The sequence below is a fragment of the Stegostoma tigrinum genome, chromosome 4 (assembly GCF_030684315.1).
Source record: "Stegostoma tigrinum isolate sSteTig4 chromosome 4, sSteTig4.hap1, whole genome shotgun sequence".
Taxonomy (NCBI): Eukaryota; Metazoa; Chordata; class Chondrichthyes; order Orectolobiformes; family Stegostomatidae; genus Stegostoma; species Stegostoma tigrinum.
The window spans coordinates 63,816,788-63,844,737 of record NC_081357.1 but is presented as its reverse complement, the minus strand read 5'-3'; the positions used below and the strand labels follow the sequence as shown (position 1 = coordinate 63,844,737).

Genomic DNA, 27,950 nt, shown 5'->3' with positions numbered 1-27,950 from the left:
GATTTTCCATATTAAGCAGTTGTTCACCTGCACATCTGCCAATGTGGTATACTCTATCCATTGTACCCGGTGTGGCTTCCTCTACATTGGGGAAACCAAGCGGAGGCTTGGGGACCGCTTTGCAGAACACCTCCGCTCGGCTCGCAATACACAACCGCACCTCTCAGTTGCGAACCATTTTAACTCCCCTCCCATTCTTTAGATGACATGTCCATCATGGGACTCCTGCAGTGCCACAATGATGCCACCCGAAGGTTGCAGAAACAGCAACTCATATTCAGCTTGGGAACCCTGCAGCCCAATGGTATCAATGTGGACTTCACAAGCTTCAAAATCTCCCCTTCCCCCGCCGCATCCCAAAACCAGCCCAGTTCGTCCCCTCCCCCCACTGCATCGCACAACCAGCCCAGCCTGTGTCCGCCTCCCTAACCTGTTCTTCCTCTCACCCATCCCTTCCTCCCACCTCAAGCCGCACCTTCATCTCCTACCTACTAACCTCATCCCACCTCCTTGACCTGTCCGTCTTCCCTGGACAGACCTATCCCCTCCCTACCTCCCCACCTATACTCTCCTCTCCACCTATCTTCATTTCTCTCCATCTTCAGTCTGCCACCCCCTCCCTCCCTATTATTCCAGAGCCGTCTCCCCATCCCTCTCTCTGAAGGGTCTAGGCTTGAAACATCAGCTTTTGTGCTCCTGAGATGCTGCTTGGCCTGCTGTGTTCATCCAGCTTCACACTTTTTGATATCTTTGTAGCAGTATGCTTTAGCCAACACTATCTGCTAGGAATTTAGTTTTACAGTGAAGTAATAGATTTTGTACCTCAGTTGATCCTTGCACCTGTGCAGTTGCTAACTCTTCGACTGGAATTTACCAAATGTATTGTCATTTTTGTGCCATTTCCCTCTGCCCTTTTTATGCTTCACCATTCAAAATACAGGTCAATTTCTCTTTCAGATTGTGATGGAATGTTTGTAGCTTAATAGCTACTTGTAATAATTATGTGTTTTAATATTTGTATGTTTTGAATTTTTTTTAAAATCCTTCAATTGCAAAGTTCTGTATGTTTCCTTATACTTGCCATGTCTTTCTGCAGAATAAATGCTTGCCACTTAATCTCTTAAAATTCTTCATAATTTTAATAACATCTATATTGTCTCATGGTTTTCCAATTTCAGATGGATAAAATTCAACTTTTGAATTTACTGTTTGTACTTCTAATTTCTGATATCATTTTAGTGATTACATACCATATACTTTTCATGACTCGCATATTCTTTTGAGATATCCAAAAGTCAGACAGTACTTCATGGATTGTAGCTACAGATGTAGACTTGATTTGTAAAATGCTTTGTTTCCAAACCGTGAATTTTATGTAACCACTGGTTTGCCATCCCAATAAGAATCTTGCCATTTATGGGAACTGTTCTTTTTTTTTATTAAAGCATGCCTCTTTGCAATTTTCTGGTAAACAGTATCTTTCACCTATTTGAATACTAAACTAATTATATATGTCTCATGTTCATCTGCACGATGGCATGGTGCTTGTTTTGGTATCACACCAAACTTCAGTGTCATTCTTTCTGGACCTGTTTTTAAATAATTTTACATTATGCTGATCAAAAAACAGTTGGGAAGGTCAAATCTCTGAATGAAACCTTGCTTGACAGATGATAAGTTTTATTTTTACTTCGGATCACTAAAGTGGTCAGTCACTGATGTATTTGCATGTCACTGCCAATGTTCTTTGAACAACATAATACAACTTTATTGCATGTAAAAATATATAAAACTTCATATGTAGAGAATTCAGAAAGATCCTAACACAATCAGCAAAAAGAAAAAAAAACCCATTTCTCAGCCCAACACTTTACCTCGGTGAAGTTTCATTTCTATCTAACATTTTTCAATTTTTCACTTGACTGATGAGGTTGCAAGCATTTCATTTATGTTGAATTTCTATACTTTTACCAGCCGTGATTCAATTCATTGCTGTCTATGCCTGACATACACAGACATTGGCAACTTCACTGACTTCTTAACTAAACTTTTAAGAAATTCCATGCAAAAACTGCAGAACAGTTTTATAACTTCTTTCAACCTTTGAAGGGCTGGACTGCCACAAATTGAAGTGGACTTTTGTTGATACGAAACAGTGTTTTTCTCAACTGAAACCCGATTGTGATCCCTGGTTTTGCTTTCCGTATGCTTTAAAATGCAACTCTCCAAACAGTTCATCAGTTACCCCTGGGAAATGTATCTAGTCATTTAGGTTAAATGCATGCTTCTTGGAAATGACCTTTGAACTCATTGTTCAAAAACTACTTTCTGACCTCTTGAGACAAACAGATCACCTTCCAGAACTAAACCCAAAAATCCACTCACTTTTAGTTTAAAATCCAAATTCTCATATGATGACAATACATTTTTAACCCTTTATCACAATCAGTAAACATAAGAAAAGTATGCTTGCCAGAGAATTCACCCTGTACTTTTAAGTTTCTTTCTTTTCTGAATAAAACAAATTTACACTGGGAAACAGCAGACAGCAGTAGTTATTGCTATCATGTCAACAGCCCACCCTATCTTGTTTCTGTCCAGCACAGTGTGTTAAAATTGGGCCTGTGTGACTACAGAGACAATGTGCATTATGAATAGAATTGACTGATGGCTGAGAGCTTTGCCTTTATTGTAGAAATGTACCATAATATGTTACCAGTGGGAAATCAGTAAATATGTTGAGTACATATTCAACTACTGGAAAGTTGCTGAAATATGTTGATGAATGGATGAGTTCAGTTACATCAGTTCCCTGAAGCGAATAAAATCAAAAAAAGACCTCCAGCATGGGTAGAGATAGTAGAAACTGCCAATCCTGGAGAATCTGGGATAACAATTTGTGGAGCTGGATGAACACAGCAGGCCCAGCAGCATCAGAGGAGCTGGAAAGCTGACGTTTCGGGTCTGGACCCTTGCTCAGAAATGGGGGAGGGGAAGGGAATTCTGAAATAAATAGAGGGAGGGGGAGGGAGACAGATGGAAGATGGATTAAGGAGCAGATAGGTGGAGAGGAGACGGACAGGTCAAGGAGGCAGGGATGAAGCTAGTAAGGTGAGTGTTGGTAGGGAGTTGGGATGGGGATTAGTTTGATTTGATTAGATTAGATTCCCAACAGTGTGTAAATAGGCCCTTCAGCCCAACAAGTCCACACCGCCCCTTGGAACATCCCACCCAGACCCATCCCCCTATAACCCACACACCCCTGAACACTACGGGCAATTTAGCATGGCTGATCCACCTAGCCTGCACATCTTTGGACTGTGGGAGGAAACTGGAGCACCCGGAGGAAACTCCTGCGGACACAGGGAGAATGTGCAAACTCCGCACAGACAGTTACCCGAGGCTGGAATCGCACCTGGGTCCCTGGCGCTGTGAGGCTGCAGTGCTAACCACTGAGTCACTGTCTCCCCCCCAGTGAGAGGGTTAGTGAGGAGGGAAGGGCGGGTAGGTGGGAGGGAAGACGCACAGGTCAAGGAGGCGGGGGTGAAGCTAGTAGTGGTGAGTATAGGTAGGATATGGGGGTTGGTCAGTGAGCTGGGTGGAACGGACAGGTGGCAGAGAAGACGGACAGGTCAAGGAGGCGGGGACGAGAGGGAGGCCTGATCTTGGGATGAGGTCGGGGGTGGGGAAATTTTGAAGTTAGCATGGGTATCTGTCCTGCAAGAGAAAGTAGCTAATAAAAATTTTAAAAGGCTATAGTATGAATACTGTGTACAGTTTTGAACAGCTTATTGTAGAAAGCTCCTTTAAAAGCATAAAAAGTATGGTATAGGTTTCCAAGATGAGCTTGATTATCAGGAAAGACTTGACACCAATGCAATTTCCATATTTTAATATGGTCTCAATAGATTAAGTTCGATAAGACTATTTCTCCTGGTTATGGAATCGTTGATGAATAGCAAGAAGTCGCTTCTGTAACACTCATTCCTCCTCCTTCCATCGCAACTGTCAGTGCAGTATATAGCTGCTTTAAAGATATGGCAAGAACTGCAGATGCTGGAGTTAGTCACTACAGTGTGGAGCTGCAGGAACACAGCAGGTCAGGAACCATTAGAGGAGCAGGAGAGTTGACGTTTTGGGTTGGGACCGTTCATGAGTCCAGGACTGATGAAGGATCCTGACTGAAAATGTTGACTTTCCTCCTCTGCTGCCTGATCTGCTGTGTCCCTCCCACTCCACACAGTTGTGTCTGTGGCTGCTTTTAAATCCTTCTTCCACTACCCTTGTTCCAAATCCTACCTCAATCACTTTACTTCACCAAACTACTTTAGGTCTACTGTCGGACACAATGTCAGCTTTCAGCTTCCAGTACATTATGTAAAATACTTTAGCAATGCTTCTTTTTGCTCTTGCCTTTCTGTTTGGCCTCTAGACTATACTGACGATTGCCTTCAGTTATTAGATTAGAAAAGAGTGAAGGAAATGAGAGAATGCAGTGGTTGAGGGGTAGTATGAAAAAATAGAAGAGACATTGGAAATTAGCTGGTGTTGGAAAGTGGGAGTGAAGAAGGTTGAAAAGGGAGAGTTTTGATTGTTTTAAGCTCACGCCTAGTGTTTGCCAGTCCACTTAGAAGGTTCAGTCCCCACCAAACTTTCAGCTCCATACCGTATCTTTTTTCCCATTCTGTAGTTGCCCTCAACACTTATAGCTCAGTTTTACAAGTCTTATGCTGTCCTTCCTGACTGCCTACCAATTCCAACAACCCCCTTTATTCTTCCCCACCTTGGGCAACTGTCTGCGTGGAGTTTGCGCATTCTGTCCGTGTCTGCATGGGTTTCCTCCAGGTGCTCCGGTTTCCTCCCACAGTCCAAAGATGTGCAGGCTAGGTGGATTGGCCATGCTAAATTGCCCTTAGTGTTCAGGGGTGTGTGGGTTATAGGGGGATAGGTCTGGTGGGATGCTGCAAGGGGCGGTGTGGACTTGTTGGGCTGAAGGGCCTGTTCCCACACTGTAGGGAATCTAATCTAATTTAATCTGAACTTGTACCGAGATCTACTCATAATTACTGTCACATTCCTCCACCTGCTTGGCTAGAAAGGTATTTCTGAATCCAATAATTTATGGTTATAGCTGAGATTTACAATGCAGCTTTGGCAGTTGAAAATAATGAAAAGATTCCCATTGTTATTCTTGACAGCACTTTTGTGTGTTTCCTTTAAATGAATGTTGTGAAACATTCATATGGCTTTCCTGATGTTGATTATTGGATTTTCTGATTTTTAAAGCAAATGTAAGTTGCATTTAGTGTTGCCTAAAGGATAAGAGCTTAGAGTAGTAAGCCATATGTCAACCACTTCATCTTGATTTACACAAACTTGATTAATCATTATGATAATGTTAGCTATCACCTTTGTGATATACAGTATTTTTAGTGTGTTATCATTTGAACAGTAAAACCTTCTTTGCTATTAGGGTTCATTAAAGCCCTTGTAATGGAATTGTGGTCTGTGCTGGAGTGCGGAAGAGATGATGCAAGAATGATCAATCCCAAACCAACGCCTGTGGAGCCCATAGACAGAAGTTGCCAGAAGGTAGGTGGGAAAGTTCAAAATGGTATCCTGGATTCAAGTGTTATCCATTCTAAAGAATAATCTACTTATCACTTCAGGTGATCCATGTCAGAGCTAAACTCTCCAGGTTAGATACAGTACAGTAACGTTTTCTCTCATCAAAAGACCACTCTGTATGACCTCAAACTTCTGTGCCTTTCTAACTATTCTAGAGAATGGGGACTGCTAATTTCCAACTGAATGAGGATGTCTTTCTGTTGTTATACATGTTTAAATCCAGCAATGCTTTACAAAGGCCTTCTGTGGCCGGATAAAAATAATAATTCATTGGTACAAGGTGAATTTGAACATGGAATCCAGTAAAGTAAGCCCACCACTGAACTAACCTGCCAAAGAATTAGAATTATGAAAGATTTTGATAGCTTGGGCTCTGATTTGTGGAGAATAACTATGTGGAGGTGCTGATGTTGGTCTGGGTTGGGCAAGATCAGAAATGATATTACACCAGGTTATGAACCAACAGGTTTATTTGAAAACACAAGCTTTTAGAGCATCACTCCTCTTTCAGGTGTTCGTGAACAAGGTGGTATCATACTCAATAATTTATAAGTAAAAGATCAAAGGTCACACCACTGATGAGGATATATCAAATAAACCAAAGATGCTGTTAAATTTCTAATTAGTTAGAAGATTTTAATTGATTAATATGTATATGTAAGTCCCAGAATTTGTTTCAAGTCATTGTACCGAGAAAACTAAAGGCTTTATCACTGTACAAGAGATGCCGTTTTAGGTCGGACAGTGCATGTTTGGTGTGAGGCCTTGTTTGTGTTTTAGATTGGAGTTAAACTGGTTTTATTTCTAAAGTAGGAATTTATAAAACACCATATTGACTGTCTATAAATTCTGTGCTTTTTGGAAAAAATAAAATGTATCTGCAAACATGAATTCACCTTGTCTGTCTGTGTGTCTGTCTGTCTGTGTCCCAGCTCTGATACCTTTGGAAAACCACTGGTATCCAGTCAGAAAAATACGCTTCCACCAAAACTGTCTTCTATGACTAAGCCAGTCTGTATCCATCTTACCAGCTAACTGCAGATCCCATGTGACTTCACCTTTTGTATCAGCCTGCCATGAGGAATCTTGTCAAAGGCCTTACTAATGTCCATATAAACAACATCTATCACCAGATCCTCATCAGTCATCTTCGTCAATTTCTTTAAAAGCTCGGTGTGGGACATGGCCTTCCCTGCACAAAGCCAGGCAGTCCATCACTAAAGAATCAATATTTTTCCAAATGTGAGTAAATCCTATCCCTAAGCATCTTCTTTAATAATTTTCCTACCATTGATGTAAGGCTCACTAGTAACATACTGACCTGGGTAGAAGATTGGCTCGCTAAAAGAAACAATTGGCATAAATGGATCAATCCCTAGTTGGCAAGATTTACCTTGTGGTGTGCCACAGGGATCAATGCTGGGACCTCAACTATTTACAAATTATATAAATTACTTGGATGGGAATAAAGGGATACCTGCTAAATTTGCTGATGACAGAGGTAAGAAAATATGTTGTGAAGAGGACATAGGCACCTATAAATCCCGTCAACTTTCCTACTCCTCTGACGCCACCTGGCCTGCTGTGTTCCTCCAGCTTCACATTGTGTTATCTATAAATGACATATAGATGTGTTAAGCAAATTGGTAAAATAGGGCAGATGAGGCATAATGTAGAAAAATGTAAAATTGTCCATTTTGAAAGGAAAAAGCCTTAATAATGAGTGTCTGCTTAGCTCTGAGATGCAGAGGGATCTGGATGCTCTTATGCATGAATCACAAAAGGTTAGAATGCAGATACAGCAAGTAATTAGGCAAACTAATAGAAGGTTATTGCTTGAGAAATTAAATAAAACTAGGAAGGCTATGCTTGGCATTGTATCTTTATTGCTTCTCTTGGGGTTAGCAGGTAATAAACTTGCTCTTTTTTGCTTATCCCAAAAAAAACTTGTGATTGACTCCTTATTGTTACAATAAAAAAAATTACCTATATTTTTAACTAGGAAAAGGCATAACTGTGAAAGAAGTTTGCTGAGGTTTCCTTTCTCAGCTGGTGGTAACTGAAGAAAAATTCTCACCTGGATAGTGATTATGTGAACCCTGTGACCATAGGGAAATGGTTGAGGCAAATATGTTTCTGTGCTATATCTTCAACACAGCTCTACAAAACACAAACATTTGCATTGAATCCAAGGGAGTGACATGTTTGCAGTTTTTGATTCTCATCAAATCTCACCTTCTACCTTTAGAAATGTCTTTTCTTCACTTTTTTTCAAACAATCATGGTAACTTGCATTTACATTTTATTGTTGAAAGAAGGACATGTTCCTGATGGATTTCATCTTAGACTCATAAAGACTAAATGAAAATACAAAACGTCAAACAATTGTCCCATTTTATACCTCAGGAGAAAAAGGTGACTGGTTGGCAAATTGACTGTTTTTGCCATGGCAATGTCTTGACAAAACTATGGAGAACTGCTAACTACCCAGTCTCCTTGTAATTGAAAAAAGGTACATGGCTTGAACATGTTTTTGAAATCTACATTAACAACTAATTTAAGGTGATCATTTGAGTTTTGAAAATGACTCATTTATGCTTGCCAGAAATGACATACCTTCATTCACAGGGTCCTGTTCTCTATAAGCAATGACTATTGAAATTTTGCTTTTTTGAATTGCTCAGGAGCTTGCCGAGCCTTTAATTCTCCATTGCTTTCCCCATGGCATGCCTTGACCAATCAGAGTTGACTTGCCAAGCAGACAATGCCCTGTTCTCCTTGGCATTCTTACATTTAATGATGATATGACAAAAACATAAGCAAAGTAGCTTTCATTTCTACAATGTTCAATTCTGGACTTTGTTTTATTAAGAATTTCTCAACAATTTGGACCTCTACTGCAAAATTACAGTTCCAGTAGCTTGTGGTTTGTGCTGAAAAGCAAATAACAAATAAGCAAAAGAGCAGTTACTCTTAAGGAAAGGGGGAAAATGTCTCTTCCCATCTTAAAACAATGTTAATTTTTTAAAGCCTTCTACCAGTTTGATTTATATTTGAATATGATCTTATAGTTAATGAATCTATGATCAATGTCTTAATGCCTAATTTTGGTTGTTACTTCAGAACAGATTTCTGATTGCATTTTTTACAACATGCAACCTCAACTGCCACCAGTACAAATATGAATTTATGATTCTGTAAATTATGGTTTTCCATCCAATCATTTCCAAGTTTATATGAGTCTACATCTAGAGTGAGCAATCACGAATTTAACCTTTAATATTGTATTGGCCTATTCCCCTAACAGATCAACAATTTGTTCAGGCAAACCTTGTGCAAATAGGAAACTCCATAGTTGAAATCTACCTCCGTGATATGAATTTGTAAATATTTTAGGACGTATTGATTTGAGGCTATAAGACATAGGAGCAGGTGTAGGCCATCATGCCATTCGGTGAGATAGATCGTGGCTGTTCTGATAATCCTCAGCTCCACTTTTCTGCCTTTTTCCCATAAGCTCAATTCAGTTATCGATTAAAAATATTTCTTTGAGGTTGTACTCTTGCTCGCTGAACCAGTGTGTTTGGTTGCAAATGTTTCGTCACCCTGCTAGGTAACATCATCAGTGCACCTCTGGTGAAGCATTGGTGTTCTGTCCCACTTGTTATTTGTATGCCTCAATTTGCTGCGGTGGTTGGCATCAATTCCGGTTCTGTTTTTCAGTGGTTTACAACAAGTCTACAACCTCGTCCACAACTTGAGCTACAATCTTCTCAATAACTTTAAATATGCCTTTCTCAGCCTTGAACTTACTATGACTAGTTTGACATATATCTGCTTCGTTGCAGCTGTGTGATTTTTTTTTTGTTATTGCTTTTATATCTCTAAGATTTCAAGCATATTATTTTCATTATTTTTGTACTAAGTTAGAGGGCATTGGTAAAACTCAATTCTTGAATTTAATTAATGGTTCCACAAATCTGTGCTCTAGAAAATTAAACTGCTTAATTGATGTCCTGGTCTATGCCGAGTCAACTGATTGATCACCTTAATTAAAACAAAATATATTGGAAGTGCATATAGGTAGACATAGAGTCGGACAAGATTAAGTTTGGGATTAAGATAGTTTATTGATGTTCATGTTCAAATAATGCAATTTATGTGAAATACCACAGGGTATGAGATGCTTACATAACATTTCATGATGAAAATTCTTTCAGACAGTGGGGGAGAAGAGAAATTTGAAGAAAATGCTATTCGAGATAGTTATGTATACACCTGCTTAAGGTTGCATAGTTATTAGTCCATAATACTTCTGCAATTTCTGCTATATACTCATGCTTATTCGTAATTCACCAAATGCGATGACATTATGATGACATTTTACCGTTTGAACAAAACATAATTATATAGAAATATCATTGCAGTCAGATGATGTAGAATCAAGTTTTTTTTCATTTGTAAATATATAATTAAGAGCATGAAGCAATTAAATTTTCAAATGTCTGAGTTGAGAAAAAATAATTTGTGACATTTTTTAACAAAATTCCCTCTTTTATAAAACAAAAAAAAACTGCAGATGCTGATGATCTGAAACAAAAACAGAAATTACTGGCAAAATCCAGTGGGTCTGACAGTAGCTGTAGGGATGAAGAATCACCAGACTTGAAATGTTGACTTTGCTTTCACCCCAGAGATGCTGACAGACCTGTTGAGTTTCACCAATAGTTTCTGTTATTGTTGTTTCATATCTCATTTTCAACTAGTTTCATCCAAAAGAGGAACTTAATTAATGTTTGTTGAAAATGCAGTAATGTTGATTTTCAGAAGAATGGCATAATTTCAGTGTACAAAAACAAAAAAAATCTTCCAATTATGTAATACATTGAATAATCGCAGGATGTCACAGTTCTGTTTATGGCCAATAGAGCTTTTTTTATCCACAGTTGTCATGAAGAAAATATGACAAAGTCCAGTAAACAGGAATGGGACAAATAGTTATGCCCTGTTTTTGGTTGAAAATTGAATATTGGCCAGGGCAGTGGAAGAATTGGCCTGCCCTTTTTTTATTGTATTATATTATCATGTACATTACCGGAGAGAGCAGAAAGACTTTGTGTCATGTCCTATCTTAAAGACAGCACCATACTTTCTCATTACTGCACAGAAACGTCATTTAGTTCTGGAGTAAGGATGTGAGGATTTTACTGAGGTATAACTCTTCCATAAGCAAAGTTGACATGAAAATTATGATTAGTGGATATTTGAAGAATCTATCAGTCCATTTCCATTGGACAATGCAGATTGGTTATTACATTCAGCCATATGAGGTGGGAACAACATTTAAAAAAAAACTTCTGCTTGTATGATGTCTTTTCCAATTATCAAATGTCTCAAAGCACCTCAAAACCTGTCAAGTATTTTGTACAGTGATTGTTATGAATGTTTGTAATCACCAAGGAGACAATTTGTATTAGTCAGATTAGTCACTAAGGAACTTTTTAATTGTATTTTCCTTCATGTAAAATTATGGTCTTTTGGGATAATTAACTGGTCATTCTTTTGATAACTGTAATGTCGCAATTTGTATTCCAAGAAAATGCAAACTTGTAATCACAATGCAGTAATTATGGTTCTTTTGTTCTCTGTTTTGTATAGAAATGTTACATTATTGTAGAATTTTTTAAAATTTCTACCAATACTAATTTTTTTTATGTGCTTTAAGTCATTTCTAGCTTTGGTAAACCTGCTATCATCATTCTGTGCTGCGTATGAACTGATCGGCAATATGCCGCTGCCAAACAAGGCAGCATATTCCTTGCGTGAAGTGCCTACCTCGATTGTTGTAAGTGTAACAACATTTTCTTGTTGTTACTTTATCAATGTTAATATATTATTGCTATCAAAAGAAGAATGTTTTAAAAATATTCATGTGCTTGTTCCCTTGACTCTTGGGGAACAGCTTATCTCGGATATAGGTCAACTGTGATTTTTTTTCCTGTTCAGCCTTAAATCCAAATTCTTTGTACTTGCAAACTAGTTGCTGGTGAAAACCAATTTGTTGATATAATCAGACAATGGCACATGATTTGAAAACCCCTTATACCCTTTTTGCACCAATTTTGGGGGCAGGGTTGGTTGGATCTATCTGTAATCTTGTAATTCTCTATTAATAAGATGACAGGACAGGAAGGATTCAATCCCTCCAAAATGTTGCTATTATAAAAGTCTGTTAGTCTGTCCATACTGTTAGTGTAACCTAATCTACACTCAGATATTTGACAATTATACAAGTATGTAGAGTAAATTTGTTTACTTTAAATTTTAGGAGCTAGAGTTCCATGTTAAACAAAGAGGTAGCTTTTTTAAAATTTATTCTTGGGCTGGGTGTTGTTTGCCAGATCAGTACTTATGGCCCATACCTAATAGCTCTTGAGAAGGTGATGTTGAACCTCCTTTGTAAACTGTAGTCTGATGAAGGCGCACTCACAATGTCACAAGATGAAGACTTCCAGGATTTTGACATCATAACAATAAAGGATGTTATGTTCAAGTCCATATTTGGGTAGAATGATGCTATACTCCCTATTAGCTTGGGTGAGTGCAACTTCAGTACAGTCAGGAAACTTGACACCGTCCAGGACAAAGCTGCAATCTTAGTTGGCAGCACTACCACACTTTAGCAGCAGTCTTTACCATCTATGAGAGGCTGTGCTGAAATGATCTAAAGTTCCTTGGTAAGGAACTTCCAAATCCATGACCATCTCGAAGGCCAGAGCTGTAGATACATGGGAATATGTCACATGCAAGTTCCCCTCCAAGCCAGTCACCATCCTGACTTGGAAATATATCACATTTCTGCCAAAATCCTGGAACTCCCCCCTAACAGGTCTGTGAATCTGTCTATACCAAATGGTTTGCAGTGGTTCAAGAAGGCAGCTAAGCAACACCTTCTCAAGGGTAACTGGAGATGGACAGTAAATGCTGGTCTAGCCTGTAATGTGCACAGCCCATGAATGGAGGTTTAAAAAACAACTTCTGGAGGCTTGGGCACCGCTTTGCAGAACACCTCCGCTCAGTTCGCAACAAACAACTGCACCTCCCAGTCGCAAACCATTTCCACTCCCCCTCCCATTCTTTAGATGACATGTCCATCATGAGCCTCCTGCAGTGCCACAATGATGCCACCCGAAGGTTGCAGGAACAGCAACTCATATTCCGCCTGGGAACCCTGCGGCCTAATGGTATCAATGTGGACTTCACCAGTTTCAAAATCTCCCCTTCCCCCACCGCATCCCTAAACCAGCTCAGTTCGTCCCCTCCCCCCACTGCACCACACAACCAGCCCAGCTGTTCCCCTCCACCCACTGCATCCCAAAACCAGTCCAACCTGTCTCTGCCTCCCTAACTTGTTCTTCCTCTCACCCATCCCTTCCTCCAACCCCAAGCTGCACCCCCATCTACCTACTAACCTCATCCCACCTCCTTGACCTGTCCGTCTTCCCTGGACTGACCTATCCCCTCCCTACCTCCCCACCTATACTCTCTCCACCTATCTTCTTTTCTTTCCATCTTCGGTCCGCCTCCCCCTCTCTCCCTATTTATTCCAGGACCCTCACCCCATCCCCCTCTCTGATGAAGGGTCTAGGCCCGAAACGTCAGCTTTTGTGCTCCTGAGATGCTGCTGGGCCTGCTGTGTTCATCCAGCCTCACATTTTATTATCTTCTATTATTCTGGGTGGCATATCATGTTACTCATCTGAGCTGATGGTAATACGGGACAAGTCATTTCCCACAATGAAACATTGATAGATTTGATAATTTATTTGTGTTTATTGGACAAAACAAGAGGAGATCTAATTGAGTTATGAAGCATGCTAAAGGGCACCAACAAAATAGATGTAGAAAGGATGTTTCCTCACATAGAACAGAAGAGGAAGCGATAGTTTCGGGATAAGGAGTATTGGATTTAAAACAGATGAGAAATAATTTCTCTCAAGGTCACGAATCTGGAATTTACTAAATCAGGGACATTGAGTAAATTTAAGGAGGAGAAGCATTTTTAGTAGTAATGAGTTGAAGGATTATGGAGAGCAAGCAGGAATGTGGTGTTGAGGCTGAGATGAGGTCAGCCATGATATCACCATGATGATGTAGGCTTGAGGGACTGAATTGCCTAATCTTACTCCTAGTTATTAATGTCTTGTGTAAAAGAATAAAATAAATAAATGTATATGTGTGTAGAAGACAGTGAGGAAGTTCAGAAGAAGAGGAATATGAGTAGGCCATTCCATTCGGCTCCTCAAGCCTACTGCGATATTTAAAGAGATTATAGCTGAATTCCCTTGGCGTCACCATATGTTTCATGCCAGCTCATCCCCGATAGTTTAAAAATCTGTCTAGCTCTCTTTAAATACTTTGTGATTCAGCTTTCATAATTCTGTGTAGAGAATTCCAGATATTGACTACCCTCTGGGGGAAGAAATGACTTCATATCTCAGTTTTAAATCAATACCCCCTCATTTTGTAAGCATGTCCTCTAATTTCAGATTCCCACACTAATAGATCATCTCAACATCTACCTTGTCAAATTCGCTCGGTGTGTTTCAATACGTGGCTTAACAGATCTTAATACATGTATCAAAACAAAATTTCAAATTGTTTCCCAACACTATCCATTTCATTCTCAACCCCAGAGAAATATCACTCCTATTTTGGCTTTTTAAATCTTTACTAAACTGATACTTTCCATTTTCTTTCCTTTGGACTATTGAGTCTGAATTTTTGATACCTTTCCAAGTCTGCTCAATTGAACCTTTCATAATTCTGGTGGTCTAAACATTTCAGTCCTAACAAGTTGGAGATTTATGTCCAAACTCTTGTGGCTTGGAAACTACACAAACTAGGAGCCTTCTGTTGAGATGACTGGTTCCTCTGAAGTGACTTGGTTAGGAGAAGCTATTCTAGCTTCTGAATTAAAATGTTAAACCTTCTGCTCTGAAGGCAAAACTAAACTAATTGCCTCTCGTGGTCACGAATCTGGAATGTGTTTTCTCTGATTGTTATAGATCCAACATTCTATCTGTTATCTGTTAACATTTACAGGAGGTCTCCTAAGCACTCGGCTATAATTGCATTATTTCTTGGAAGTGATGTATTCACTGTCAAGTAACTTTCCAAGGTTGTTTTCAGAAACACAATTTCACTCAACTAATTGCAACCTTCAATACAATGTACATAACACAGCTTTCATCACAATAACCTGGAGCGGACCTGCAATCTTTGTTCTAGCATTTGACTGAGGTTGCAAGTTTAGGAAGTGCTGCTGAAGAAATATTCGTTGCTGTAGCGCATCCTGAGGCTGGTGCTTACTGAAAATATAGAAGGGAATGAATGTTTAAGTCAGTAGTGAGGCACTGCTTAAAGTGGTTGTCTTTTCCTGATTCATGTTAGGCATCCTGAGAGGTGTTGAAGCAACATTTCTCCAGACAGGTGGAGCATATTCTATTACACTCCTGATGTGTATTGTAGGAATAGAGAGAGTAGTGAGAATCAAGATGTGAGCCCCTTGATGCGAAACACAGTGTGTCTAATCTGCTCTAGCATGCACAATGAAGAGGTGATTATGCTTTCTTGCAGATGGTACACAGCTCACTGGCGCTGAGGGAAATTAATATTTAAAGGGAGAGTGCTGTTCATGTGGAGAGCTTATTCTGGATGATGTTGACCTTTGTGAGTTTTGTTGGCACTAAACCCATCACGCTCCTGATCTTCTTTGTAAGAAAGACTTTGAGGAGTCAGGAGTGATATTACTTGTAAGAGAATTCCTAGCCTCTGACCTTCCCTTGTAGCCACAATTTGCATGGCTAGTCCAGTTTTTCATTTATTCATTAATGAGATGTGGGCATCACGAGCGAAGCCAGCATTTACTGCCATGGTAGTCAGCTGCCTTCTTGAACTGCTGCCCTCCATTTGTTTTACATATATCCGTAATGTTATTAAGGAGGGAGTTTCAGGATTCTGATAGTGACACTGAAGGAAAAGCAATACATTTCTAAGACAGGATGGTGGGTGGCTTGGTGGGGAACATAGAGACTATGTTGTATTGTATTTTTGTAGCCATTTCCTTTGGTCATTGTTGTTGTGGGTTTGAAAGGTGCTGCCTAAGCAGCCTTGGTGAATTTCTGTAGTTGATCCAGACTGCTGCTAATGAGCATTGTTGATAGAGGGAGGGAGTGTTTGTGAATGTTGTGCCAGTCAAGTGGGCAGCTTTGTTCCAGATAATGTCAAAATTCTTGAACGCTGTTGAGTTTGCACTGAACATTTGGAAGTCAAGAGTTGAGGATTTCTAGCTTCTTTTCTGAAACCACTTTGAAGTCTTCCTGCTTTTCAACTTAAATTAGGCATCCTTGCTACTTATGAGCCTTCAATGGAAAGGAGAAGGTGCTTTTTCTGCACTGTGTCCATTCCGCTTCTAAGCTTACACCCCTCGATCAAGCTTTCTCTTAGCTTTCTCTGCTCTAAATAAAGAACTCAAGTTTACCCAGTCTCACTTCATAGCTGAAATGCTCTATCCCAGCCAACACCCTGCACCCCTTCTAATCAAATTACATCTTGCCTAAAGTGCGGTGACCAGAACTATGCACAGTATTTGGGGCGGCATGGTGGCTCAGTGGTTAGCATTGCCACCTCACAGCGCTAGGAACCTGGATTCAATTTGGGTGACTGTCTGTGTGTAGTTTGCACATTCTCTCTGTGTCTGTGTGAGTGTCCTCTGGGTGCCCCCATTTCCTCTCTATCTAAAAAATGTGCAAGTTAGGTGAGTTGGCCGTGCTAAATTGTCCATAGTGTTTGGGGATGTTTAGGCTAGGTGGATTAGCCATGGGCAAGGCAGGATTTAAGGGATGGGTGGGTCTGGAAGGGATACTCTTCGGAGAGTAGGTGTGGACTCAATGAGTCGATGGCTTGCTTCCACATTCTGGGGATTCTGTGATACTCCAGCTGTGACCTAACCAAAGTTGTATTGAGTTCTAACATGACTATCTTGTCCTTACAATCTATACCACTGCTGGTAAGGGCAATGCCCTGTGTGCCACCTTACCCTGTCCTGCCATTTCATGGATCGGTAGAGAAGCACCCCAAGATCCCTCCTTTCCTCTGAACTTCCTAGTGTCCTGCCATTCATTGATCACTCCCTTGTCTTGTTACTTCTTCAAAAGTGTACCACCTCACACTGTTCAGGGATAAATTCCAATTGCCACTGATCAATCAATCTATATCCTCCTGTATCCTAACACTTCCTTTCTCACTGTCAACCACTTGGCCTATCTTCCTGTCAATTCCATACTTACTTATCATTCCCTCTGCATTCTTTTCGTGTTGTTTCCCCCAATTCCCTTGACTGCAGTTTTGCTGAGGCTTCTTGATGCCACGCTCGATCAAATTCAGCCTTGATGTTAAGGGAGTCATTTTCATGTAATCTCTGGAATTCAGCTCTTTTTCCATGTTTGAACTAAGGCTGTATGGAGACCAGAAGCTGGGGTTCAATAAGTGTCAGAAATGGAGTGTTGGTGAGTAGGTTTTGCTAAACAAGCACAGTTGAGGATACCTTCTGATAATCAAGAGTAGACTGATAATTTTCCAAGTTAGATTTGGCATGCATTTTGTATACAGGTGAAACCAGGGCAATTTTCAATGGCATTGGGTAAATATTAGTGTTGTAACTGCTGCTTGGATAGAGGAATGCCAAGTTATGGACCTCCCCTTCTGTATTATTACTAGTATCTTGTCAGGACACGTAACCTCTGCCTCCAGCTATTTCTTGATATCACAGAGTGGATCAAATTGGCTGGACACTGGCATCTGTGATGCTGGGAACCTCTGCAGGCAGCTGCGGGAAATCATCCACTCAGCAATTCTGGCTGAAAATCGTTGTTTGAAGATTGATGTTAAGTTTCCATTGTTTGGTGATGCCTTCAGGATGTTGATCATGGGGGATTCAGTAATGGTAGAATGGTTGAATGTCAATGTTAAAACATGGTGACCTGAATGTCAGCATTCTTTCAGTGCAGAGCACATCAAGTGCATGTTGAAGACTTGCAAATGGATGTTTCAGACTATATCAATTACCCTAATACTGTTTTTCCTGTTGGAATATTAGTTTTACGAATAAATACAGAAAAGGCGATTGTATATTCCACATTTGAGTCTAGATTCATGTACATAGACTTTTTTGAAAGAATGTGTGCATTTCCACAAAATATATTAAACAAGTTAACTAACCAAGTCATTATTTTTTGTCATTGATATCTTTACAATATTTACATTGATGTATTCTTCATTTTAAAGGATGTAATTGACCGGCTGATAATTATGAATTCGAATGCTAAAATACACTCGCTGTTCAACTATGAACATTCCCATATGTTTGGTGTTAGGTAAGCTGGAATCCTGTTCCATAAAGGAACTTGATTTCTAACTATTTATGTTTATTTCAAATATTTAAAAAATATTGCTCTTGGAGTTTCTTTATCGCTCTTCAATTGTTAAGAATCCTTAGTTATTACTTCTTACTTATTAGCTTCAAATGAGTGCTGAAATTAGTAGTTGCATCCCCAGTATAACTCCCGCAAAGATCAGGTATGGCATACACCAGGGACCAGTCCTGCAGTTGTGGCTAAGTGGCAAAGGTGACATATTTGAAATTCATTAATGTTCCTCACATTGGTTATAATCCTGCTGACTACAATTGTAAATGTTTCAGATTTTAGAGCTCTTGTTGGTGCAGTGTTAGTATCCCTGTCACTGGCCCAGATGATCCAGATTCAAGTTCTACCTGCCACAGACCTGTGTTTAACATGTCTGAACAGGTTAATATAATATATTTACACCATGGACAGAACATAGGACTTTTGCTTATAATTCAAGAGTAAATGACTGAACTATGGAGAGAATGGAGTAACATTACTTTCACTTAGTTGTTAACATATTCATCTTTGGTAAAAGATAATGTTCAGTTTTGCTCACAGACATTTGAGCTCAAATGTTTATTCCTGTTTGGTTTTTGCAGTATGAGGTTTATGATGCTCATATTTAAATGGGTGTGTTGTCTTATGAGGACGAGACAGTCTAGGTTAATATCACCTGCAGTTTTAAAAAAAAGTAAGAAATATGATTGAAAAATATAGAATTCTGATGAGTCTTAACTGGGTCAATGCAAGAGGATTAATTTTCCTCCTCTAGAATCAAGAATTCACGGTCTCTTCAAAACTGAGGTGTTTTCTTTTCTGAGGGTCATGAATCTTTGAAAACTTTCCTCCTAGTGGTAGAAGCAGGGTCTGTGAATATTTTTAAAGCAGAGGTGAATACATTTTTGTTAAACAAGTGGATGAATGGTTATTGGGGGATTAGATGAGAGAGTTTATTTTGAGGTCATAATCCAATCAACCATGATCTGACTGCGTGGAGGAGCAGGCTTGAGAGGACTGAATAGCTTGCTCCTGCTTCGTGTTCATTTGTTTTCAACCTTTAGTCTTGTCACCTAGAGAACTATATATAATAAAATTCAAGATACATCTTAGAATACATCAATTTTTTTTGTTGTTTATGGAGTGTAGCCATAACTGAGAAGTTCCACTTTTATTACTTATGCCTGATTGTTGTTAAGATGGTGGTAGCGAGTTATATGCTGAAACCAGACCAGTCTGTATTATGTAGGCATTGCAGCATTGTTGTTGGGGAGTTATTCAAGGATTATTAACTCAGCAACAATTTTTGAGTTTTTATTTATTTCCATCTTTTATCTTATGATCACATGGAAATTTCAAAACTGAGCTTACTGTCTAAAACTATGTTTAGTGTGCTTTCCAATATGATATGCTTCACTCACCATTACATTAGATGATTTTTTGCCGATATTTTTTTAAAAATATCATAAATAGTGCTTTATTTAAGATTTTGAAGCAGATTTGTAGCTCGCGTTGAGGTTGTTGGCTGCCTGAGCTGGTTTCTTGTTTCGCAGACATTTCGTTACCATGCTAGGTAACATCCTTAGTGCAGCCAACGACGAAGCATTGGTGTGTTTTCCCACCTGGTTTTTAAACTCTGGGTCCAGTGAGATGGATTGCCTCTCTTCCGGTTTTCCTTCGTAATGAAATGTGTATGGGGTCGAGTTCAATGTGTTTAGTAATAGCATGCTTCGTGGAGTGCCGTGCTTCTAGGAATTCTCATACCTGTCTCTGCCTAGCCTGTCACAGGATCCTGGTGTTGTCCCAGTTGACGTGCTGGTTCTCCTTGTCCATGCGGATTGAGAATTAGTGAGTAATGGTTGTGTTTTTTTGTAATCAGTTGGTGTTCCTGTACTCTCGTTGTTAGTTCCCTTCCTGTTTGTCCAATGTATTGTTTCTCACAGTCTCTCCAGGGGATCTTGCAGATGACATTGGCCCTGTCCATGGCGGGGATGGGTCCTTAGTTCGGGTGAGCAGTTGTCGTAGGGTTGACATGGGCTTGTGTGCCATTCTGATGCCCAGTGGTTGTAGGAGTCTTGTGGTGAGCTCTGACGTGTTTCTGATATAGGATAGTGTGATGAGTGTTGCGATCAGAGATATTGGGAACTGCAGAGGCTGGAGAATCCAAGATAACAAAGTGTGGCGCTGGATGAACACAGCAGGCCAAACAGCATCTTAGGAGCACAAAAGCTGACGTTTCGGGCCTAGACCCTTCATCAGATGAAGGGTCTAGGCGCGAAACATCAGCTTTTGTGCTCCTAAGGTCGCGCTGGGCCTGCTGTGTTCATCCAGCGCCACACTTTGTTATCACAGTATGATGAGTGTATTGGGGTGTGAAGTATCTTTCTGATGCTCTTCGTGTAGGCATCTTCTGACCCAAATTTTTGGATATCCATTATCCTTGGAAACCTGGAAGAGGTATTCTCCTTCCTCACAGCAATGCTTTACTTCCTCTGTACCACCTGAAGAACTTAGGTAAGGGAACTAACAACAAAGGGGTGTGTGTGTGTGTCATTGTACGCAGTGCTTAAATTAAAGAAATTACTAGAACTTTGTTTATTTTTTCACACCGGAGATCCCTAGTTTTGCCAAGTTAGTTCATTCATTTCCAATGTCAACGTGTTCGCAAAAGAAGCACATTAGTTTTGTCCTTCTGGCTTTTATATGATATGCTATATTTTGGAAAAATAGTTTTCTGCAACAAAAATACCTTGAAAGTTGTTTAATCATAAAGTCACAGAATTGTTGTAGTTTAGAAGGAGTCTGATCAGTCTCTTGCATTTGCACCGCTACTCTGAATGACTTGGTGCCTCTCTCATGCCTTTTATGCTTAACTCTGCCCATTATTTCTCTTCAACTAATTGTCGAACACCCTCTTGAATGCCTCAATCGAACCTGCCTACAACGCACTTCATGTAGTACGTTCCAGACCCTAATTATTCAATGTGGAAATGTTTAGTTAAAATAAATTACAACTTATTCAAGACAGGTGGCCCATGTTAGGGCTTTGCAGGTTGAATTAGGATGCAGGACAGATACTTTGCTGCAAGGTAGTTGGGTAATTTGTCCATGGCTGTATTTGATTCTAACCGTTACTGTGTCACACTGCCTTGGTCATCAAAAATTCCAGAGGGGATGAAATTTGACAATATATTCTCCAAATCTTTATTTCGGCACAGCACACTTTTCAGAATTCTCACAAAGGGGTATTCCAGTCATTCTAATAAACTCCATCTATCGTTAGCCTGCCCAATTGCTTACTTTTTCAAACCAATTTCATTGTTTCTGAGCAACAACCCTTAGTCCAATTCAAAGGTCAAAATAATTTGTTTATGAACACCCTTTTGTGTTTCTTCAGTTGATTTGTTTGGGACTACTATTTTCCAGTGCTCCTTTTTCAATTTCACGAACCTCTTTTTATTAGGTGATGCTGTCATGTTGTACCATTTTACTTCCAGCATCTGTGGGTTTTTGTTTTAAGGGAAAAGGTGGCACAAATACCAAAGCCTGCATTATGTATAATTAAACCTTTAAATTTAAAATCTGGTATTAAATTTCTTGTAAACTGTATAAATAAAATGTTTTTGTTAATCACAAATAGATCTCCATACTCCATTTCAGAAATAAAAATTCTAACTCTCTGGCACGAGGTCACCTATTGGGAGGGCCTCAGTTAACTCAATTTGTTGGATGGTTGGTTTGAGTGTCATCAGTTGAGTGGGTTTGATTACCTCTCTAGCTGAGGTTACATTGAAGGACTGTCCTCATTTTGGAAGGTTTAACGTAGGAAGAAAGTATACAGTAAATGCCATACCCTTAGAAGGATTAACATACAGAGGGATCCAGGCATACACATCCAGAGTTCCCTGAAAATTACATCACAAATGGATAAGGCATATGCCGTGTTTGCCTTCGTTGGTTGGGGCATGTCGTGTAAAAATTGGTAAATCATTTTTGCAACTGTGTCGAACTTTAGTTCAGCCACGCTTGCAGTATTGCACACAGTTCTGGTTGCCACACAAAAATAGGATTTGAAGGTGGAGAGGGTACAGAAGAGGTTTACTAAGATGTTGCCTGGTTTGGAAGGTATTATCTATGAGGAAAGATTGGATGAACTTGTTTTGTTTTCACTTGAGGCTGAGGGGTGACCTGATAGAAGTTTACAAAAGTTTACTGCATTTCTGTAGTTTAGTGATTATCATATTTCCCTAACACGCAAAAAGTCCCCAGTTCCAAACCCGGCAGGGACAGTGGCACTCTATATATTACAGCAACAGGTTTCTGGATTGCTGTTGACAGAGCTGCCTTGTTTGCTAGCGGCGCGGTGGCACAGTGGTTAGCCTTGCTGCCTTACAGCGCCAGGGACCCAGGTTCAATTCACCCCTCCAGTGACTGTCTGAGTGGAGTTTGCACATTCTCCCTGTGTCTGTATGGGTTCCATCCGAGTGCTCCAGTTTCCTCCCAGAGCCCAAAGATGTACAGGCTAGGTGGATTGGCCATGCTAAATTGCACGTAGTGTTCAGGGATGTCACACCGGATAGGAGCCACCATGTGGCTTCCTCTACATTGGGGAAACCAAGCGGAGGCTTGGTGACTGCTTTGCAGAACACCTCCGCTCGGTTCGCAACAAACAACTGCACCTCCCAGTCGCGAACCATTTCAACTCCCCTCCCATTCTTTAGACGACATGTCCATCATGGGCCTCCTGCAGTGCCACAATGATGCCACCCAAAGGTTGCAGGAACAGCAACTCCTATTCCGCTTGGGAACCCTGCTGCCCAGTGGTATCAACGTGGACTTCACAAGCTTCAAAATCTCCCCTTCCCCTACTGATCCCAAAACCAGCCCAGTTCTTCCCCTCCCCCCACTGCATCCCAAAACCAACCCAGCCTGCCTCTGCTTCCCTAACCTGTTCTTCCTCTCACCCATCCCTTCCTCCCACCTCAAGCCGCACCTCCATTTCCTACCTACCACCTCACCCCGCCTCCTTGACCTGTCCATCTTCCCTGGACTGACCTCTCCCCTCCCTACTTCCTCACCTATACTCTCCTCTCCACCTATCTTCTTTTCTCTCCATCTTCGGTCCTTGTCCCCCTCTCCCCCCCTATTTATTCCAGTTCCCTCTCCCCATTCCCCTCTCTGATGAAGGGTCTAGGCCCGAAACGTCAGCTTTTGTGCTCCTGAGATGCTGCTTGGCCTGCTGTGTTCATCCAGCTCCACACTTCGTTATCAGGGATTAGAGGGATATGGACGACGTGAAAGTGAAAGGCTTATGTTTAGAAAGGCATCATGTGTCAGTGGTGTCATGGTGGGCCAAAGGGCCTGTTCCGGTGCCGTACTGTTTTTTTGTTTTTTCTTGTGTTCAACCTTTTTCCTCTCCTGAGGCATGGTGACTTTCAGGTTAAACCACCACTAATTGTGTTTGTCTAATGAAAGAGCAGCCTTATGACCTAATAGAACTTTTTAAAAAAAACTTATTGAGTACTAGTCTTGCGTCTGCAGCCCCTTTTAAAAATATATCTCGGCAATTGGCTCTCTCCACACTTTGCCAATTTCAACCTCCTTTCCTGACAGTACAATAAAGACAAAATCCGGTTTTGAAGAAGAGTCGAACTGGACTCGAAACATTGGTTCTGTTTCTGGCTCTACAGATGCTGCCAGGTCCAGAGTTTCTCCAGCATTCTGTGTGTTCGTTTCCTCTCAGTATTTCTGTTTAAAGTGTTTAAAGTTCCAAAGTAGGGGGAATACACACAAAACAGTCCTGGAGAACCAGGTAAAGCATCAGATAATGAATATCTCAGTTTGCATATGCTTACGGCTCAAATAATTTTGTTTTACAAAGAGCACCTCCTCACCTGATCATCTGTACTTTCATGAGGCATAGATTGCCTGGACCATAGAAACATTATTTTTTGGTTCTTTGTACAGGTATTAAAAAAACATATTAGTGAGATGTTTTAATCTTAAACAGAGCTGGACGAAGATAACTAACCTTTAATGGAGTCAAGAACAATAAGAACACAGGTAGAATATGCCTCCATGTGATCACAAAGCTATATTTAAATATTAGCCTTCCCATACCTTTTTTTACCTTTACAAAACATTGAATATATGTATTTCAAAGAGATTTAGTGTAGAATTGGCTAGAGGAAGTTTTAGTTTCAGGAAACTTTAGTTTATGTTTGCCAGTCAGGAGCTGATATATGGGGCTCAATCAGACTCCTTTGTTAACTGTTGGCTTCTTTGCTGACCCCAGACTTGGACCCCTACCTTCTTATCAGCCAGTGCTTCTGCAAATTCTCTTTGTTTCTCATCTCCCTTCAAAACATCTTCCTGCCATCTCCTCTAACTTTTAATAATGCAGAATAGTGAAATATCTACCAAGAACCTGACCCTCATTTACACAGATGGCAGTTCGATCTGGGCTAGCATGAGGCTGAGCGGCATCTCCTTCAAGCTCTGTTTCAGGCCTTCATACTAGGTTAATGGCCACCACTTCTTTCTTTATGTTCAGCTTTTCTGCCAGCCTCCTTTTAACTACAACTGGAGTCAGCACAATTGAAAATCTCTTGCACTGTGCAGTGGGACCAGCCACAGTATCTACTCAAGTTCCTCTCATCAGGTCGTCCGGCCCTGCCTCATTTTTCTGTGTTAGGGAGCAGCATAGGTGGGAGGGAGAGTAGTACTGATAGGCAAGACAGAATCTGTGATTAAAGGAGCAGTTCCTCATAAATTCTGTACTTGTCATGTTGTGTGCTCCTTCACGCAAACCATGCATTATTTTCTAACTTGCAGTAAACCATATTTTAAGATAATGGTGGTGACTTTTCCTCAGTTTTGAGTCCCATCTTTGATTTTTTTCACAGGTTATCATTAAGTTTCCAAGGCCATTTGTTCAACATTATAGTGCGTTTGAGATATGTTACACATCTTCTTGTTAATGTTTATGCTCAGAAAATGATTTTTCTTCCCTCCAGTCTCTTTCTTTTAACCAATTAAGAATAATAGATTAGGATAATTTTGGTTCTATTCATAAAATGGTGCTCACAAAGAGAATGTGGTACATGGGAAACCCAAGTGAGAGTCTTTTCTGCAACAAAAATTTTGTAACACAGGCCAAAGACAGACATGAATATTTTAAAGCAGCCATTAATCTTTTAAATGCCCTGTCAGGCTAGATTATTTCTATTTTGATCTTTCTTGTAACCTTAACAAGAATCTCACTAGAACTTCAGGCACTTAAGGGTATAACTGATATAATCCCTGTGTTGTGTTTATAACTGTGAAAAAAAATTAACTAACAATTCATTTTTGTCACCCTGATTCAGCATGTTCATGCAAAGAAGCATTTGTTTGAAACCTAGTTGCATAATGATATCAGTGGAGGGTTTTATTTTATCTAATTTACCACAAGGTAAATTGAACAATTTGGCATTCCTAATGAATGATGTTTCAAGCACATTTTGAAAATTTCAGTGCAAAGGCAAGTTTCTCATGAACAAACAAATGATGGTGATAATTAAACAGTCACAGTGCCCTTCACTTCGCAAAGCTCTTTCTCTTGTATGATTTTTTTCCATCTAATTTTTTTCTTCATCTGTATGGAGTTTTATCCAATCCATTGATCATGCATTTGTATTAAATAAGCAAACTGTTTCTTGATTATTATTGATCAATTTCTATATTTGTGTTCCTAGGTTACTGACTGTTATGTGCTGCAACCTGGATATTGTTTTACTTTTGGAATCCCAGTACCATGTATCAGAAATTCTCTTGAATGCACAGAAAGAAAATGTTAGAGAAAGCTTAGAAAATCCAGGGTAAGGAAGTCATAATCTCCTTGGTGTATTATTTGATTGTTGCATGTTTTAAAATGTAACATTTTTTTCCAGAAGTAATTATAGTACTGTCTGTTTCAGAGATTTCATAATTGATGGCCTCTCGGTAGAGAGGAATCATATACTTGTCCGCATGAATCTGATTGGGGGGCCATCAGAACGTGTGTTGCCTCCAAGAGTTTTGCAAAAGGTTAGACAAATTATTTTACTTATTTTGGACCGTCCTTTCATTTCATATGAAGTGATGTGTTTGCATGTTTATTGACCACACTGGCAAGTTCATTGGTTTTCTTAACTCCATCATTGACAGTATTTGCTACCTTCTTCCTCTTGTATTGTCTCTTCTGTCTGATTGAACTCCCCTACATCTAGCCCCTGTAATATTCAACTTGATGACACACACCTACGCTCTCTCAAATCTATAAGACATAATGAGTAGTTATTTTTCTATCATGTTAAGATAGCCCTAGAGATTAATGATATTATTCTAAAAGTCATTCAAACTTTAAAAATATAGCTGGAGACACAACAAGGTTTCAAATTCTAAGATTTTTACTTTAACAAAATAGTATTGACTAAATAATATTTTTGTGGTTCACTTGTAATTTAAAATACATAGCAAACTTTCATCTATTTTTAACACCACTAAAAACACATTGCACAGGTATTCTTTATACTGTTTCTTAAGTAGTAATTTGATTTTCCCAGGTACAGTCCAAAGTGTTGCTCATCTTCCAACGGTACCATTCCTTTCCCAGCCTTGTACCTTTTAATTCCAGAACTGCCTTTCATGGTAAGGGTTTTTTTAACCTAGTGATTTCCATTTCTGGTACAAGCTGAACAAATCTTCCAGCCTTATTTCAAACAGCTATGAATTTGGACTTTTCAATCTGAGTGCGGACATTGTTAGATCTCATTTTCAATGACAGTCTGGGTTGCAGGGTGGATTCAGGTGACCTTGATTGCAATTTACCTGTCAATTACAACACAGGAAAAAGGCACACGAAAAGCTTCAGAATGTTTTAACTTATCAGTTTAAACTAAGTGTGTACACGCCCCCTTGATTACAATTGGTCATCGGAGCCGAGCTATGCCTCTGTAATTCCTCCCTGGTACAGCATCTTATACGTTTTGCTTCAGCAAAATGAAAAAGGGATGGACAGGCTTCTGGTCCACCCCTGGTCCTACATGATGTTTTCCAGACTCTCTCTCCCCCTTCTTGAGGCTTTTCACAATGGATACTGTATTCAAGTAAAATTTGCCACCTGCACTGCATTAACTGCCAATTACGTGGATACTTGCCTATCATTTCAGCAATGTTCTAAATTTCTTACTGCAGGGAATACAAAGAATATTGACTTTTGATAGCTCCAACAAAGCTTTGTGGTTACACCTAATGTTTGAATTCTTCAGCTAACAAGTTGTGTTTCTTAATGTGTTCATTCAATCATGTTCCAATGTCTCCTAATCTCTATTCATTCCTCCCTGTAATGATGAGGGGGTGCTGAAACCGATTTAAATCTCTTCCTCTAATGCTTTCAGTAACTTTTTTTGTATATATGTAGATCTATAACTACTTTTGAATCTATGCCTATGATTATCTGAGGAATTTTAACTAAAACCTACTCTTAATGTTGTATCAGATTAATTAAATAATTCAAAAGAAACAACTAATTAGAGTGAAATGTTCTTATCTAAATGAACAATTGCACCTGCACATTCCATCTCATTTAAGTAACCTGGTTTAAACAGAGTTACAGTTGCTTTACTTGCAGAGACTGTGTTAAGCAAATATTTTCCTGCATGCTTTGACTACTGTCTGCCATGTTCTGCATTAACCATAGGTGGCCAACGGTCATTTTGGTACTCATCATGGGCAACCCTATCAAGCATCCTGACAGACTGCCTGTCAGAGTTTCACATATGCCATAGAAACCGTAGCCCTCTCAAAACATATCACCATAGCAACCTAAGTCAC

At 39.7% G+C, this 27,950-nt stretch overlaps 1 protein-coding gene across 4 annotated transcripts in view; it reads left to right on the top strand.

The window, feature by feature from the left end:
• The window catches only part of tbc1d32 (TBC1 domain family, member 32), a 228,770-nt gene that overhangs the window by 101,049 nt on the left and 99,771 nt on the right, over positions 1-27,950 (top strand). For all 4 annotated transcript variants that reach the window (XR_007247581.2, XM_048531424.2, XM_048531423.2 and 1 more), the window contains 5 exons: positions 5,474-5,592; positions 11,354-11,473; positions 17,977-18,065; positions 25,832-25,954; positions 26,054-26,162. Coding sequence is in view for 3 of the 4 variants with exons in the window: in XM_048531424.2 (XP_048387381.2) it covers positions 5,474-5,592; positions 11,354-11,473; positions 17,977-18,065; positions 25,832-25,954; positions 26,054-26,162 (560 nt within the window). In the remaining variant the exon portion in view is untranslated. The remainder of the gene's footprint in view (positions 1-5,473; positions 5,593-11,353; positions 11,474-17,976; positions 18,066-25,831; positions 25,955-26,053; positions 26,163-27,950) is intronic.